This window comes from Artemia sp. Qi Xiang Cuo, chromosome 20 (assembly GCF_049724085.1).
Source record: "Artemia sp. Qi Xiang Cuo chromosome 20, ASM4972408v1, whole genome shotgun sequence".
Taxonomy (NCBI): Eukaryota; Metazoa; Arthropoda; class Branchiopoda; order Anostraca; family Artemiidae; genus Artemia; species Artemia sp. Qi Xiang Cuo.
Genome location: NC_142813.1, coordinates 2,350,992 through 2,368,382, shown reverse-complemented (window position 1 = coordinate 2,368,382; position 17,391 = coordinate 2,350,992). Strand labels below are relative to the sequence as shown.

At 33.4% G+C, this 17,391-nt stretch overlaps 1 protein-coding gene across 1 annotated transcript in view; it reads left to right on the top strand.

Moving 5' to 3' along the window:
- Duox (dual oxidase) overlaps positions 1–17,391 on the top strand; it is a 183,053-nt gene that overhangs the window by 95,186 nt on the left and 70,476 nt on the right. The window contains exons 10-14 of the mRNA XM_089105996.1: positions 172–396; positions 5,577–5,786; positions 8,195–8,377; positions 13,328–13,486; positions 15,459–15,602. Of these exons, the coding sequence (XP_088962122.1) occupies positions 172–396; positions 5,577–5,786; positions 8,195–8,377; positions 13,328–13,486; positions 15,459–15,602 (921 nt within the window). The remainder of the gene's footprint in view (positions 1–171; positions 397–5,576; positions 5,787–8,194; positions 8,378–13,327; positions 13,487–15,458; positions 15,603–17,391) is intronic.

The following is a 17,391-nucleotide window of genomic DNA, read 5'->3' as shown; positions in this document are numbered from 1 at the left end:
TAATATAGTCTTTAAAAACCTAATTTTAGAATAGTGTTTTCAAGAAGTTATTTGTTGTTTTTCCTCTCGAGAAAAGTTTTAGTTTTCCCTTGTCTTTGGGTAATTATGGTAATTCTTTATCGTTTTTGTTGTTTTTGCGCTATTTTTTTTCTACTTATTTTTTTCTTTCAGGGAAGCGAAGTGCCATACATTTATTCAATATTACTTCTCATATTTGTGCCTGTTGCCATTGGCGGTGTCGCTTATGGAGTTGTTAAACTTCAAAATTCAAGACGTAGAAAGCTGAAAATGAAGCTTGAAGAGAATAATAATGGCAAATCAAGTGACAAGATGTATGTGAAAGAGTGGCTGCATCTAAATTTGAAGCGACTTGTGAAATTTAAATTTGGTCCAGAGGTACTTTCTTCACAACTTTTAGCACATTATTATGATGAAGCTATTATTTAAATGTAGAACATATAAAAAATAATACTGTTCAAGACACAAAAAATTACATGAAACTTACCTAATTTATATCTACAATTATAAATTACTTTTTCTAATTTAAACTTTTCTAATACACCAACTGTCTAACTCTAAAAAAAATATTTGGCGAATTCGGGTAATGTGATTGTTTCTTTTGCTCCAGCATACTTAATTAAATAAAATTTTGTTAAAACATTTTAATTAACCTTTTGACCCCTTGAAATGCCGGTTAGTCGGGTACATAAAAATTAAGCAGTTAAAGGATATAGGAAAAGGTTTTACTGAACGATTATACGCTATATAACTTGTACGTTCAACTTAGTCACTAATGGTAAATCTTGACAGGAGTCAAATTTAGTTTAATTACATAAAAAGAACAAACTTTTTCAACTGAAAATAATCAGAAATAACAGTTTAAACGAACAAAAATAATTCCGTATATGATGGGGTCTGCCCTTGTTCCTTACGCTAAAGTCATCGAAACCGCTGAAGCTATCACAACCTCTACAACAGGGTTCTGTGATGTTTAAGTATGGTACATCTTACGCATATATTAGAATACATTGAAACATTGTATATAAATAGGGAAAGAGAAATTTTAGCCTACCATTTAAAATCTGATATTAAACTCGTAGTAGGACTTGCCCCCCCCCCCCAAGAAATTTCCCGAAGAGGCTTATGAAGCCCACCTTGCCTTCGTGGAGAATTAGATAATTTGGGTATTCAAATGTTTTTTTATATTTTTATTTGGCCCCCCTCCATCCTTAATAATAGCTGATGCGCAATTATATATCACTAAATATAATTTCATGAAAAATCTAGTAAATCAACACAAAGCTTTTGAGGAAGCAGTGCCCTTCCGCGCGGTATTACTTCTTCTGCAACTGTTTGATACTGCAATAGTTGATACTGCTTGATACGGCAATAGTTGATACTGCTTGATTATGCAATAGTTTTTTGACAATTTTGAATTGATTGGATATCTTAGAATTTTCAATCGATAGTAACTTGGTCCTCTTTGGGGTAAAATCATTGTTTGGTGCCACAAAATGGCAGAAAACGCCACTTCGCCGTGGCACAATCTTTTTTGTCACTTAAAAAGGACGCTAGAACTTTTAATTTCTTTTCCAAAGAAATCAATTTTAATTTATTTCTTTATTTTTCTTCTTTATTTCTAATTTTATTATTTTACCTATTTTTGAAAATCAGGCAAATTTTTTCAAGCGCTTAGTTTTTGATGGGCAACATTAAGCATAATGAATTTTATACATGTAGAATCAGCATAAAAATTCGTTTTTTCGGTGTATTTATTGTTATCTAAATTTCTGATCTTCGAGTGTCGCTTACTATTGGCCTAAATCGTTCTTTACTTACAGTTCGTTACCACGAATTGTCTGAAAAGCCAGGATTCACATCACTCGATAAAAGTAAAAACATTCTTGTGAAGGTAGATACTTAGTTTGCTTTTGTTTCAGATCAGGGTTTAAAAATTCGTTTCCTCAACCGGCACAGTTGTGTTCATTTAAACAATACAAACATGCCCAGAAAACGCAATTTCCAATGAAAACACAGAAAAGGCAATCTAGGGGAGGGAGAATAATATAGGGAAATTTTTTTTTAATTATTTGGAATATTTATTAGTTGGATTAACCTTCGCACACCTTGAGTGTTTTTTGATGGAGTTTGGTAATGATAATTTTTACTTAAAATTTAAATAAGAAGTGCCATGAAATTGGAAAAAATAGAATTTTTTTTTTGGGGTGGGGAGGGTTGTCCTGGCTCCAAGGTCCTTATGAACTATACCCCGAGGTCAATATCCAGGCAAATACTAAAAATCCATTTGTTTGACCGGCAGAATTGTTCTAATTTGAACACAATAAACACGTAGCGGGTAATTGTGTTTTTCGCTGTCCTTTTTTATAATACCGTGTTCCTTGTGGTTTTGTGTTCAGGTAAAAACACACTAAATTGTGTAGGCTATATAGATTCAAAAGGTGGTACATTATGCGTCGTAAATTATACATGAGAGAGAGAAAAAACTAAGATTATCTTTAGATTATTTGTTTATTGTTAGTTTTGTATTAATATTATTTTAATAATTATTGTTGCAATTTACTGTGATGATTGTCAGACTATTAATATACTATTTTTGTTTTAATTCCAAATGGTTGATGGTATCTGTGGTTCAGTTCAGTTGTGTGTGTAGAATGTGGAGAGTTAATTGGTGCCAAATAGTTAGTCATAGCAGAAAGCAATTCCGAGTAAGGTCAAATACATACGCAGGGAGGGCACTGGGTCTGGACCCCAAAAATCTTAAATTTGTGTGAATTTCAGGACCCTTCTTTTTTAAATTATCAAATTACACTTTTATTATTAGGCTCCAGACAAAAAAAGGGGTCGAGACAAAACAAATTCTTAAGCATGCGCTTGATTAGAGTTTAGAGTTTTTTTTTCCTATTTCATTTTAAGTTTTTTCAAATGAAAAACTTTATTTTTTTTTACATTTTTTCGTTAAATCTTCAGAGTTAGCCTCCTGCTTAGACTTCACAGTTTTCATTTTAACATTTTTTCATATTAAAAATTATCATTTTTTTTCATTTAAACATTTTTTTTCTCGTTAAATCTTCATAGTTAGCCTTCTACTTAGCCTTCACAATTTTCATTTTAACATTTTCTTCAAATGAAAAATTTCATTTTTTCCTTCTAACATTTTTTCGTTAAATCTCCATAGTTAGCCTTCCTGAGCTCATAGTACTATGAAAAAGCGCCTTTTTAGGGAGTGGGGGAGTGCATGGGTGCATGAAGTTGTTTTCAAAGGAGGGCTGCAAAAGTTTTGGAGGGAAAGTGGAGTTTTAAAAAACTTCATATTATATATTTTAATGTATTTATTTTGTTTAATTAAACACATTTGTGCGGTTGGGGAGATGAATTTTCAACCATGAGCTGAAACTGAAGGTAACTGAGTATCCGCCTTCATAAAGACATTTGTGTTTTCATCGAGGACGTGGAGTCTGGCTTCTTAAGCGAAATTTAACTTCCGTCTAAATGTAGCCTTAATAACCGAAGCTGACCGTACTAGTAATATTGCGTATAATAATTCATTAAAAACTTTTTTTTTTATATCATTGTCCTGCTTTTAATTTTTATGTAACCTATTACCCGGCATTTCAAAGGTTCAAAAGGTTACTGAAAACTTTTTGACCAAATTTTATTTAATTAAGTGTGCTGAACCCAAAGAAAAAGCAATTATAGTTAATGAAATTGCCAAATAATTTGCTTAATTTTATACAGCTGGTGTATTCCGCCTAAGGTTTTAAATATATTGTTTGATTCTAAATGGTTGATGGAATCTAGATTTTAAATGTAATTGTGCAATCTGGAGGGACAATTGCGGGAAATTTCTTTTTACACGGGAATCCAATGGGGATTGGGGGCTAGAGGGCTCCACTGGTGGCATTTGGGTCGAATACTTTGCGGTAAATATAATTAGTAAAATTTAGGTAAATAGAGTAAAATATGAATAGCAAATCGGTAGACTGAATTTTGTGTGTTTCTACTAGTGCGTTCAGATTTGAGCTGGGGAGCGGTTGTTTGAAATCGAAATAGGGGCGTTTTGACCCATGGTTTTTAATTCTTAAGAGGGGTGAATCCCACAGAGCATAAAAGAACATTGCGCATAATTCCCTTTGGGCTTTCTCTAAAGCGTGAGTCCTACTCTGTAGTCTTAGATACACTGTGCTTTCGTATGTACTATTTGATTCTGAACGGGCGATGTAATCTCTGGCTCAATTAGATTTGTAAAAGGGTGGTGGGGATAATTTTGCCAAATAGCATGCCATATGGGAAAGCAATGGGGATTAGGGGATACAGGCTTCCCCATATAGCATTTATATTGAATGGTGGTAGATAGAATTGACAGGATTTGAATACTACTATTACTACTACTAATAACTCATTGCATCTCCAATTCACCCGAGGCCAATGTAGCTAATCACGCTCCTAAGAGTGAAAAGTTAGCTATTATAACTCAAAAGGTGTTATGTTACACAAATTGAGTTTGAAGGGAGTGAAGAAAAAGTGATAAAATGTGTTCTGTTTGAAATGTATTTGGTGTCATTTCCCAACTATTTATGAGTGAGAGAAGAAGGTTTAGCGAATTTTTGAAAAGAAGTGAAACGATTCTTGGCAGTCAATTATATTTGGTTTTTATAAATGCTTTTTTGATTTTCAAGTCTTTTCTATTTTTTTTTTTTTTTTGTATTTTGAATCTACCAAGAATGTATCCAAGATGTTTTGGGGGGAAGTAGGAAGGTTAGAAAAAACCATAAAAAAAACGCATCAAAAATTTGTTTTGATGCGTACCCCCTAAGCCCCTGGATAGGGCCTTAGACTCCACTGTTTATCTTTCCTATATAAGTAGGCATTGAATAAATTTTTATTGTTCAATTCAACATAATAGTAAATCAAATAATAATAACTATTACTTTAAAATAAGATTGGTGAAAATGAAGTGAACCGATCGACAAATCTGTGAACGTGGACTGTAAATCTAAGCTTTATAGAAAAGTCACATGACTCATTTTGAATTATCACTGCCGAATTTTAAGTTCTAATGACGTCTGATATAAGCGCAAATGCTTGTTATTTGTCAATAATTGCTGTATTTTCCATATAATTCTTCGATTTTGTATTCACTCCCCCCCCCCCTCCCAGATAAACTTCCAGCGCATTAACACTAATTGATGGAACAATTAGAGCTTCATTCATGAATATGCTGAAAAGTATTGAACTTCAGATTTGTTGGGACATCATTAATTATAAATATTTAACTTAATCAGACATGAGAATACTATTAAATTACGTGAATTTAATATTAAAATATAATGAAGGTCGTTAAATTAAATATTAAAATTTACGTTAAACTGAATTAGACATTACGCCATTAAATTCAACATTAAGGCACACAAAAATGAACTTGGACCCTTTTTTATACTGACCTGTCCATAAATAAATAAAAAAAATAAATATTTCCTCATATGCTATATTTTCTAGTTAAAACTGCAAATTTGGACGTAAATTTTTTTTATTTTAATTAATTTCTACTTTTGCAGGAAAACTTAACACTGGTAAATCGTAAAGGCGATATTTTACGGTGCATCAACTTCAAAAATTCCGAAACTCTGACTGTCGAAGTTACTGAAGATACGAGAAAAAAACCGATGCTATTAGTTCGAGTTCCAAATGATTATGACCTTGTATTAGAATTCGATTCCCTTACCACGAGGAAGAAGTTTCTTACCAAACTGGAAACAACAATGACAGTATGTGGCTGCTAAATTATTTTTCACTCGCAACTTTTTTTTTAGCTTTAAGATCGAAATTCTTAAATTGAAATTGTTTGTTTAATAGTAAATTTGAATTTTAGTTAGTTTCAATTCTCAATTTTTGATTTCAGCTTCAGTTCAGTTTTTATTTCAATTTACAGAAAAAACTTATTTATTTACTTGTCCCCTTATTTATTACTTATTTATTTATTTAGTGATTTGTCATAAATTTATATATAACCCTCACTATCTGTTGATGCCATATTTATATTATTGCTATTCATTTGTCATAATTGATTTTTATTTATTTATTCTTATTTGCCTTTACTATATATCACCCTCACTTACTTGTAGCGAAATTGTAAACATACACAAGTTGTGTTTAGGAAATCCTTCAAATTCCTCTTCATATATTCGGTATGTAGATCTTTAAATCTATTCTCAGAAACATATCTGTATCTATGTGTAAAGAGTCAGTGAACATTTAATATATATAACCTGTATATTTATGTATTTCTCTATATTATAGATATTAACTATAGAATTTTATATTACTGTTGATTTAGTTGTATATAATCTATTTACTTTTTTGACATTATAACATATGACAGGGGCATAGCAAACATTCTCTTTCGGAAAGAGCCTAATCTAGTCGGGTGGGGGGTGTACGTCTTATTAGTTGATATTTTACTCAACATTTAGATTTTGCATAATATTTGACATTTCAGGGGGAGGGGGACGCTCTGAAACGGTGTGTCAGCCTCTAGAGTGTAACTGCTTATTTACAAGCTTTTAGCTAATATTATAGCTGTCGAAATTCTGCTATATTTCTATCTCATCAAATTAATTCATTAACGCTACGACAGTCAAGGTTTAGCTGACCGGAAAAAGTAATTTCTCATGGGGTTGGAAGGGGGGGGGGTATGAAATACTGTTTTGACTTCTAAAGTATAACTTCTGATATAAAAGGTTTGGGTTTTAATTCAGATGTTAGAATTGTGGTACATTTATGCATCATTAATTTATTAATAATAAGGATCCCAGATTTGAATTCTAAAAACCTCAAATACTTTTTCAACTTCTAAAGGATAACTGCTGATTTCAAAGGTTTTAGTTCTCGCTCGGCTGTCAAAGGTCTGCTAGGCTTGTTCGTAGCACGTCCGAACAAACTGTGAATGTGAATCTAAGTGTTCCAAATTTAAATTATATTGGAATTTATGGTGTTCCGCAGTGACCTTGACTGTTTTCTGAGCAGTGGAAGTGATACGATTGGTCAGAACCCGATCATAACCCTCCTCGTAACTAAACCACGTTATAAGCCCCTTGTTCAAATAGACAAGTGAGACTTTTGAATATTCTAGTTTTAGGAAAAAAGAAAAGAAAATGAATAGTAAATAATAAAAATTAGAAATGATAAGCTAACAGAATAATAATAGTAAAATAATAAAATAGTAATTATTAAAATCAGATCATATAAAAATAATAATACTTTATTTTACCTGCACGAGCTTCGTTCAATCCTAGTTTTGTCTGTCGACGTAAATTCCGCTGACCTATTGGTCGTAACCCCTTCCCCTCCCCTTAGCTAGACCACTTTGTAAGCCCCTTGTTAAAAGAGACAGGTGAACTTCCTTAACATAATAGTTTTATAAAAAAAATGAAAAATAAAATAATAACATAAATCAAAAGTAAACAATAAAAGTCGAAACGATAAAGTAATAAAACAATGTGGTTAAAATAATAAAATAATGATAATAATAAATATAAAACCATATTGTATAAGAATAATACCTGGACAATGAGCTTTGTTCAATTCTAGTCTTGCCAAAATAACGATAGAGGGGAGATTATAAAATCTTTTATGGTGTCAAAAGACGAAAGGCTACGTGTTTCATCTCTTTAAATACTACCAAGTTTTTGCTGTTATGATGTAAGTAGCCAAAGACTTAATGCTTCAGACTTTGATTGTCATGCACATCAAGTATGACAAGTCTACCCTTTACCAGCCTTTTTAAAGTGTTTTCTACCGGCGTCATGTATATGCTACCATTCTAACGAAACGCTTCTCAAATTAGAACAGTTTTTCTTGAAAGGAGAGGGGGGGGGGTCAAAACAAAAAATTACATTTATTTCACAAGACATTTTTGACAATCTGAGATAAGTTTTTTCCCTATCCTCCTTATGGCAGACCCTTTGATTCCAGAGGAATAAAAATTCCTCTTTAGATATTTCCAAATTTAAAAAACGCCAAAAATATTCTCCGGGTTGACTTGAAAATTTGTTCAGAAATTGTATCACGTAACCCTTTACCTCACGCACCAAAGCCCCCTTTGGCGCCACCAAAACTGTTTTACAGTAATTTTAAATCAAACATGATATTTAATATTGAACCTTTGCATTTTTAGACATATAAGAAAAACGTTGAGCTGCTGACCACTTATCGAGAACAAATGCTTGCAAATGCTGAGACTCGTGAGCGACGCCAACGCCGACTAGAACATTTTTTTCGAGAAGCTTATGCTCTGACATTTGGACTCAAGCCTGGAGAAAAGCGAAAGCTGGAAGATGTTACTAACGATGTAATTATGGTAAGAATCAATGGGAGTGTTCCAGTTTTAGAAAAAAAATTATAGCAATTATTTAATTATTAATCATAATTGGAACGCACCCATAACTGCACAGAGTTAAAGCAAGTGATTATGGATTGGGATTATGCAAAAAACAACATCAGGAAATTATCAGGGGGGGGGGTACTACCAAGAATTATGTTTTTACTAGAGTTTAAAGGAGGGCGTTTATCACTTTCCTCTTTCGATAAACTTTTGAATATGTTTTTTGGGCCTTTTGACCGTCAATCGGGGCCAAACAAAGAACAGATCGTCTCAAATGAGGTGGGAAGAGGTTATAGAGTCTGAACCGCATGGGATAAGGATGGGGGTAAAGAGGGAATCTTTGAATAATTTGGAGGGGGAGGTGCGTGTGCAGCTGTGTTGGCTTCATGTGACTTGAAACCAACTTGAGTGAATGCGTTGGCTAGGGATGGCTGTTAGGTTAGGAGAGGAGTTTATATTATTAGGGGTAGAGAGGAGGTATCAGCTTGTGGCTGCTCCTTAGAGGTGCCTATGGATTTTGCATACTTTTACATTTATTATATCGAAAAGGGCCGTTTATTTTATAAAAAAGGAAAATATTCAATAAGGCCAACAGTGGCGAAATGTCGTCAAAATATGGGGAGGGGGCAAATTTGTTGCCAATTTTCCCAAATCAGGTGAAAATGACAGTAAAAACTGAAAAATTATCCATATATTACCATAAAGGCAAAGATATGCCACAGAAAACTGACCTTTTTTTCTGGATAGTTGAATTGTGCAGGATTATCTTAGTTTTGACAAGATTTTTATTTTACAGAAACTGAATTTCAGCTGGGGGGGGGAGGCAAACTGAGGTCTGGGGTTGCAAACTTGGGTCTGGCGGGGGTAATTGCACCCCCCCCCCCCCCCACCCTGCCCCATAGCAAATTACACCCCTGAAGACCAAACATTTAGTATGTGTTTTGCAATATTCTTTTTTCCATCAGAAAATGTTTAGTATCATATATCCTCGTATTAGACTATTCTTCTAGTTACTAATATGTGCCTATGTAAAATATTCGTTTCAGTATGCAATATATTGAAGTAGATGAACTTACTCAATTACTTGAATAGAGTGGTAATATTTTGCATTCCCTATATTAATTCAAACTATAAAGATAACCAAAGCCTTACTTTGTTTGCGCTGCGACATCATCTATTACTTTGTGTAAAATCAAAATAATAATTCAGAGTTACAGAAATTACCTGTTGTGCAATTGATTTTACGTAGAATATTAATTAGAATGAAGAGCAGGGGCGTAATTTGCTATGTGGCAAGAGGGGGGGGAACTTCCCTCCCGGATGTCAATCCCCCCATACCCCAGTTTGCCCCCCCCCCCCCCAGTTGAAATTTAGTTTCTAAATTTCATGCCTGCACAATTCAAGCATCCACAGAAACGGGTCAGTTTCCTTTAGTATATCTTTTCCTTTATAGCTGCTGTATGGCTCATTTCTCAGTTTTCACTTGATTTAGGAAAATCGGCTCCAACTCCCCCCCCCTGAATTTCGATTAAATTTCGCCACTGATGAAAAGTATTTGTTTTACAAACTTGTTTTCACATTGGACATAGACGGAGACTCCCTTAAGATTGATTTGAATGGCCCATTCCCTCCTCATCAACACAAACCCCTGATAATTATTTGATTGTTTTTTTCTCGCACATCAATTGAAATTATGAAGAATCTAGTATTTTGCTGAAAATACCGTAAGGCCATCTATTCAATGAGTGAAATGAAAAACGACTTTTCCCTGTAAGAAAAGTCCGGCTTTTGTAATTAATTTAAATTAAAACATTAAGTAAACTTTAAAAGCTGCTTTAACGCATGAACCCGAATAAAGGCTGGAAGATAGAGGAGATTCACCCAAAATTAGTCTAAAGGACCCGTTCCTATGAAAAATTTCGGTTTGAAATACACTTTCGCATTGGTGGTGGATTCTGAATTTTTTTTCGTTTTTGTTTTATACATGAGAAACTCTTTTAGTAAATGTGTTTTTTATGCACTTTTTTCCTTTTTGAAGGGCTTTTCTTTGTTTTCCTTTTGTTTCCTGTTTTGTTTTCCTTTTTTTTTCCTTTTGTTTTTACTTTGGAGGATTGAGCTGAGCTATTTTTTACAGTGTATATTATTGTGATCTTTAGTTGTAATGTTCGCAGTGGTGGATGAGAAATATGACAAGTTAGGTTACCATGGTTAGGTTACAATGGGTTACCTCCTGGACCAGGTGGCTGTTGAGGACTGGGCATGAGAGTTACGAGCATGCCCTTGTGGTTATGAGCTTGCCCACTTTGTTCGCCCGAAGACACGATTTGATAATGGGATTCGGGAAATCACTCATGTCAAACGAGAAACATCGCTCAATTATTCCTCTAACCGCACCGACCCCCAAACTCACCAGGCATCAGAACAGACTGCAACCCGTCAAGTGCCGAACGAACGGATTTGCAAATTCCTTCGTACCATATTTTGTTTATGTATTAAATAAGTGATATTTTTTTTTTCTTAAATGACTGTAAAAATAGCATAATTGAGCGTTCAGTTTTGTTTGTTACGAAAACTATTTGATTAAACGAATACGAATACGAGGATTGGACTTAGGTACCAGGAGTCCTGGAACCTGAATCAAATCCAAGAGCACACACACCGCCCCCTTTCCATTCTGGAATTCCGTAAAAAATTGCTAAAAATTACCATGTTTAATTGTGTTGACGTATATAATTTAACAAAATTTTTTATTTCTAAATTTTTTTATTTCTTGAGGTAGCTATTAAACTGATGTTTGTTTTGGTACAATAAATTTCTCTCTTTCACTCTCTCATGAAAGTAGAATGATTTAACGAAACTAAATCTCAAACTTGAAGTTATGATGTTTTTAGTGGAGAGAGCGAGGGGGGTGTGCAGGGCACTTGAGACATGGCAGTAACTCTTGGACCAACACAACCTTTTTCTGAACCAGTTCTACAAAAAAATGTTTTAAGGTTAGTTTTGTCAAAAATATGGATGCAAATTTTTTGCTGTCAACCAAATATATTAAATTTTTCAATAACTTTATTTCTATACTATTTTATGTCTTTTGAGGTTCAACCTCAACCAAATATATAGTTTACATGGACAAATATTTGGTTTATAAAAGTCAAATTCGTGGTTGATTTTTCTGTCAAACAAATATATTACTTTTCTCAGTAACTTTATTTCTATGCTGTTTTATTTCTTGTGAGGTTTCAACCTCAACCAAATTTATGGTTTATATGATCAAATATATGGTATATAAAAGTCAAATACACGGTTGACTTTTCTCTCAACCAAATATATTAAATTTTTCAATAGTTTTATTTCTACACTATTTTAATTTTTTGAGGTTCAACCTCAACCAAAATTCATGGTTAAAGGTCGAATATATAGTTTATAAATGTCAAATATACGGTTGACTTTTCTGTCAACCAAATGTATTACATTTTTCAATAATTTAATCCTCAACCAACATTTTATGGTTAATATGGTCTAATATATAGTTTATAAAAGTCAAATATACGGTTGACTTTTCTGTCAATCAGATATATTGCATTTTTCAATAACTTCATTTCTATGCTATTCTATTTCTTGTGAGATTTCAACCTCAACCAAATTTATGGGTTAAATGGTCAAATATCGTATATAAAATTCAAATGCCTGGTTGACCTTTCTATGAAGCAAATATAGTACATTTTTCAATAAATTTATTTCTATACTATCTTGTGAGGCATGAGAAATCGTAGCTCAAGAGGTATATTGAGTAAGGCACAAGGGATAGTCCTTAATTCAGAGGTTCAGGCTTAGCAAACATAAGATTGCGGGTAGGGTTAGGACCACAGTTTATATAATTATCCAGTATGATCTTTCCCTATCTCACCCATTATAAAAACCCGGACTGAGGTGCGAGTGCTCCAGAGAACGTTTTTGCAGATTTAAACATAAGCGGCATTAGATCTTTTCACGGGTAGACAAAGAATAATCACCTACGGAACAAGTACTGACAAAACCACTTGGCCGGCTCAACCAATAAGTGGACAATAAGTGCAGAAATAAGTGAGAGGAGCTTTTTGTTCGCACCGAAAATGAAGAGCCAGAAATCATCTGCGGTAAACTTACTGGTATATTATATAAACTGTGGTTAGGACACTCAAATGTCATTTCACTGTCTTTGGTATTTAAACTCTCCTTTCTGGAGGAACTTCAGTGATGAACATGCCTTTTCTATTTTCCAGCTGTTACTGAACAGCGTTTATTCCCTAGGCCCCCCTTAATTCCCTTTTTTGGGAAATAGGTTACTCATAGGTTCCAAGTACCAAGGACAGTGAAAAATGAATTGAATCTTTTAACTCAGTTACGTGAAAACTAACACAGCTTAGTATGTCTTAAAAAATAAAGAACAGTCAGGTCTTTAATACCAAAAGCCAGTTATTCAGGTAAACGTCAGGTCGAATGTAGTTAAGGAGTTTTTGCTTCTTGCAGGCGTTAAATTTAAATAAAGTGGAAACATGGGAGAAAAGTTAGTAAAAATTAGCTAAAATCACATGACCTAATACCGAAGGTGCGGCTTTCCTTTAAAAGTGTAGTTCCCTTTTTGGATCAACAGATTGTTAATGTTTGAATCTTTTACTGACGAATAAAATTATCAATTCTACGTGATTAGTATTGCTTATTGATTTCCACAGTTCAAAGTGGCAACACTGACGAAAATGTCATACTGCCCTAGAGACTTCAAAAGTTTTGAAGCAAAAAAAAAAAAGAAAACAGCTTAGAAAATCGTGGTTCCGAGGTATGAATAGACTTAAGGTGCGTCCAGAGGGACAAAAAACGTTTTTACTTTATTATTCTTCGCACTTTACGTCCACTTTGCCTTGAAAATTATGTAATTATTCTTTTTTTAAGGTAATGCGAACATCTCTTTCACGCTCGGAGTTCGCAAATGCTCTCGGAATGAAGTCGGACGACGTTTTCGTTAAGATGATGTTTAACATAGTGGATAAAGATGGTGACGGACGAATTTCTTTCCAAGAGTTCCTAGATACCGTTGTATTGTTTTCAAGAGTAAGTTGATTCAATGAATAAACAAAAGAAAAAAGAGAGTAGAGAGAAAAGAAAAAAAAAGTAAAAAATATAATATAATTAAATTCAATCCACTGCACTGTTCTGATTTAATACATGAAAAATGAAATAAAATGAATTAAATAAATGAAAAAAAGTTCAATGGACATCACAATTACAATTATTTGATAGAACTTAGTGTGTCAGAGTAAAAAAAACGAAATTTAGACGTGTTTTTCTGTTACTCGAATATTCCTCAAATTCATATGTCCACGGAGGTCTGCCGAAGATGGGGGGGGGAGGGGCTTGCTCCTAGGTTGCATAATTGATATTTTGAGGGTAACAAGGATAATAAGTAATTATTGAAATTCTGATGAAAAGAAATACTGATACAATTTTCGTGAATTTTCGTGAGCTGCATTAACACCGGAAAATCGACGAAAAATTTTATGAAAAATCGACGGAAAATTGACTGGTAATTGGATTGTATTTATTTTGCTTTAATACAGACTTAAAATTGTCTCCGTAAAAAAAAAAAAATAAAAAAAAAATAGGGTTTGGTATTGAAGTATATCATTGTGTAGTTCAGGCTGTTGTGCTATGCTTTGAAGATCCGTCAAAAGAGGTGACAAAATTCAAAAATAGAAAAATGCTGTTTGTTCTGTGTTCGCAGTTTTGCCCTCCAATCACTTTTGACTATTAAAAAGGGCACTAGCCCTTTGAATTTACAATGGGATGAGCCTTTTTTGAAGTTTCTACGACAACGCCTTCTATAAAAACCTTATATGCCCCCAGGGCATAACTTAAAACCCTTGCCCCGAGGGTTGTAGGGGAGTGGCCTCCTCAAAAACATATTTTCTCGCTCGCAGTTTTTTGTCTCTTTTCTTCTGTTTTATACTTGTATTTTAATAACTGTATCGTATTAATTAACATGTTTTTTTTTGTTATTTCTAATTTTGTGGACTAGTTTGGGTTACTTAAGTGAAAAATTTACATAAAAATGGTTTTGATTACAAATCTCAAATATAAATGTAAATTTTCCTTTTGCAGCTAAAAAGGGTCCGAGAAAAAATTGCATTAGGATTCGAACGAGGATGAAAGAAATTTTACGGTGAATGTAGTCAGATTTAAGTATTTTAGGGACATGGAATATTCCCTAAAATAGGGACATGGGGATGTCCCTATTTTAGGGAATTGTTTTAGCGAATAGTAAAAGTGTTTTCACTTAAGAACAAAAAAGACAGCCAATATTCTTATTTTGCTGGGGATAATTTCCTGTTATTTTATTATTATATTATATAACTATATTATATAATTATATTATTTTGCTATAATATAATATATTATATTATTATTATATTATTACATTATTATTATAATATAATATATTATATTATTAGATAATTATATTATTTTGCTGGGGTTAGCGGTTGTGTAAAGGCCTTTAAGTCTAAATCAGTGATTTTACCTTATATCCAAGGGCCTTGATAAACAGCATGCGATTCGAGGACAAGATAATAATATGGATAATAATAAGATAAATATAATCTGATGAAAATAATTCGATAAATATAAACTGATATGGAACGATACAGCTTACCGCCCTGATCTTGTATCAGGGCGGTGTAGAACTCATTCGATTGAAATATAATTCCACACTGAATGAATGCTTCGAGATTTTTATTTCATCTTGCAGCTGACAATTCTTCTTCTGTGGGATCTTACCTACCTTCAATTTTATTATACCCCCAGCCAAGGGTGTATCCAGGGATATGTGGGGGGGGGGTGGTTAACGCATTAAAAATTTGTTCATTTTTACGGCCTTGTCACCATGTAGAGCCTTGCTTCCAGCCCTATTTGGAAAAATTGGGAATTTGGATCTCATTTTATTCTTAATTTTTCAATTTATTTATTTCATTTAATTCGTATTATCGGAAATTTTTTCTTAATTTTATTCGTTTATTTTTTATTTTAGGGGCGAACAGAAGATAAATTGAGGATCATTTTTGACATGTGTGACACTGACAAAAACGGCGTTATTGACAAGCTTGAATTATCAGAAATGCTCAGATCTTTGGTGGAAATTGCAAGAACCGATAAAAGTCTTCCTGATAATCAGGTAAGTCACCAGTTAGAAATAAGGAAAAAGGTAATCAGGAAAGAACAAGAAGAAAAGGTAAACAAAGAAAATGGAGACTAAAGGCTAACAAACGAGAATTTCATAGAAAAAGTTTTGCGTAGAATCCGACTTAGTCTATAATTCTAGGTGACTCAGGTCAGGGCAAATTATTGAATAACCATTAACAAACAACTCATCCTTCAACAGCTTCTCTTAGCTTCGTCCCCTTTTTTTCCAAATCAGTTCCCATTGAAACATGATTCCACAGGTTAAATCCTTCCTACTTCTGTTCACATTGGAAAGAAGCTTTAATTATATCTACGTGGTGGTTTTTCAAATTTATTGACTCTCTGACAGTACTTTTGCTTCTACTTGACCGCACTTATTTGCCTTTCACAACATCAAGAAAACGTTGTTTGCTAAACAGGCGAATTCTCTAGAACCCCCAGAATCCCTTTAGGACTCTGGGACCACAGGACCACAGACCCCAGAACCCCAAGACCCCTTTAAGACCCCAGAATTTGTTTAATTTCAAATTGCCTGAATTTACTTTCTTCATGAATCCTCTCCTCCCCCAAAAGCCTTACTTTTTTGATCACCCTTGGTCTTCATTGGTAGTGTAGGTTTGCGTCATAAGATGCTAAATTGGAATGAACGTCCCACAGCCGCGGGGAGGGGCTGAGTTATAATACGTTATGCTGTTAAACTGTAAGTTAGTTCATAATTTATGATATGATAAACTGGTGATCTTCCTGTTTGATCAAAACCAACGATGAAATCAAAACCCCCCTCTCCTCGCTCAAAGAAATATAAAAATAATAGTAACTGCCACGTTAATGACACTAGTAAATGCCAAAAGATTTGAAACCTAATGACAGATTGGAATACCCCCCCCCCCTTCCCCCGAATAATATGAAATCAGAAAAGAATATGCTATATGCCATCTATGTCGCTTTTCAGTTCTAAATTCGTATAGTAGTGGACTTGGTATATTTGCAAAAACAAGTAAAAAATAACGGTGGTTTAGTTTCCATTTTATTGTTTATTTATTGTATTATATTGTATTATAATATTGTATATAATATATAATATATTGTATATAATATTACAATAAATATTGTATTATTTATTGTTTAATCAAAAGTTAGGTGCCTGTAAATATTTGTAGTTAATTTTGCAACTAGAGTCCGTGTTTGATGTTATTGTGGCTACATAATATTCCCGATATTTAAATCCTTTTCCTTGACTCCTACATCTTTTTTTTGTATGTCTAATTTTATGTTACGTAAGTTTATTTTATTTTATGGAAAAGTCAATGGAGTAGCAACAAAATGGCGCATTTGATCATGAGCAATTAATGAATTTTGAAAATAATCTAGTAAGTTCATCCTAAAAGTCCCTTCATCACCAGAGCTTGAATCTCCATCTCCAATCCACTTTTTTAATCTTTGAAAAGTTTTATTCTGATGATTTTAGACGCTGATCCTGATGGTTTTATGGACTGCATGTTAGCCTATTGTGAAATGACTGTGTAAGGTTACACTCAATCTTTCCAAACAGCAACGTGGTACTATTTCTGCTATATGCAGCTGAAACTTGGCATCAAGCAGTTCGTGATACCAATAGATACAATAGATGGCATCAAGCAGTATTTGATACCAATAGATACATTTTTTGCCAGAAGGGTATTTTTTGCCAGAAGAAAGATCACAGATGCGTGTTTATTTGTTTTTTGTTTTTGTTTTTCTCCAGGGGTGATCGTATCGACCCAGTTGTCCTAGCATATCGT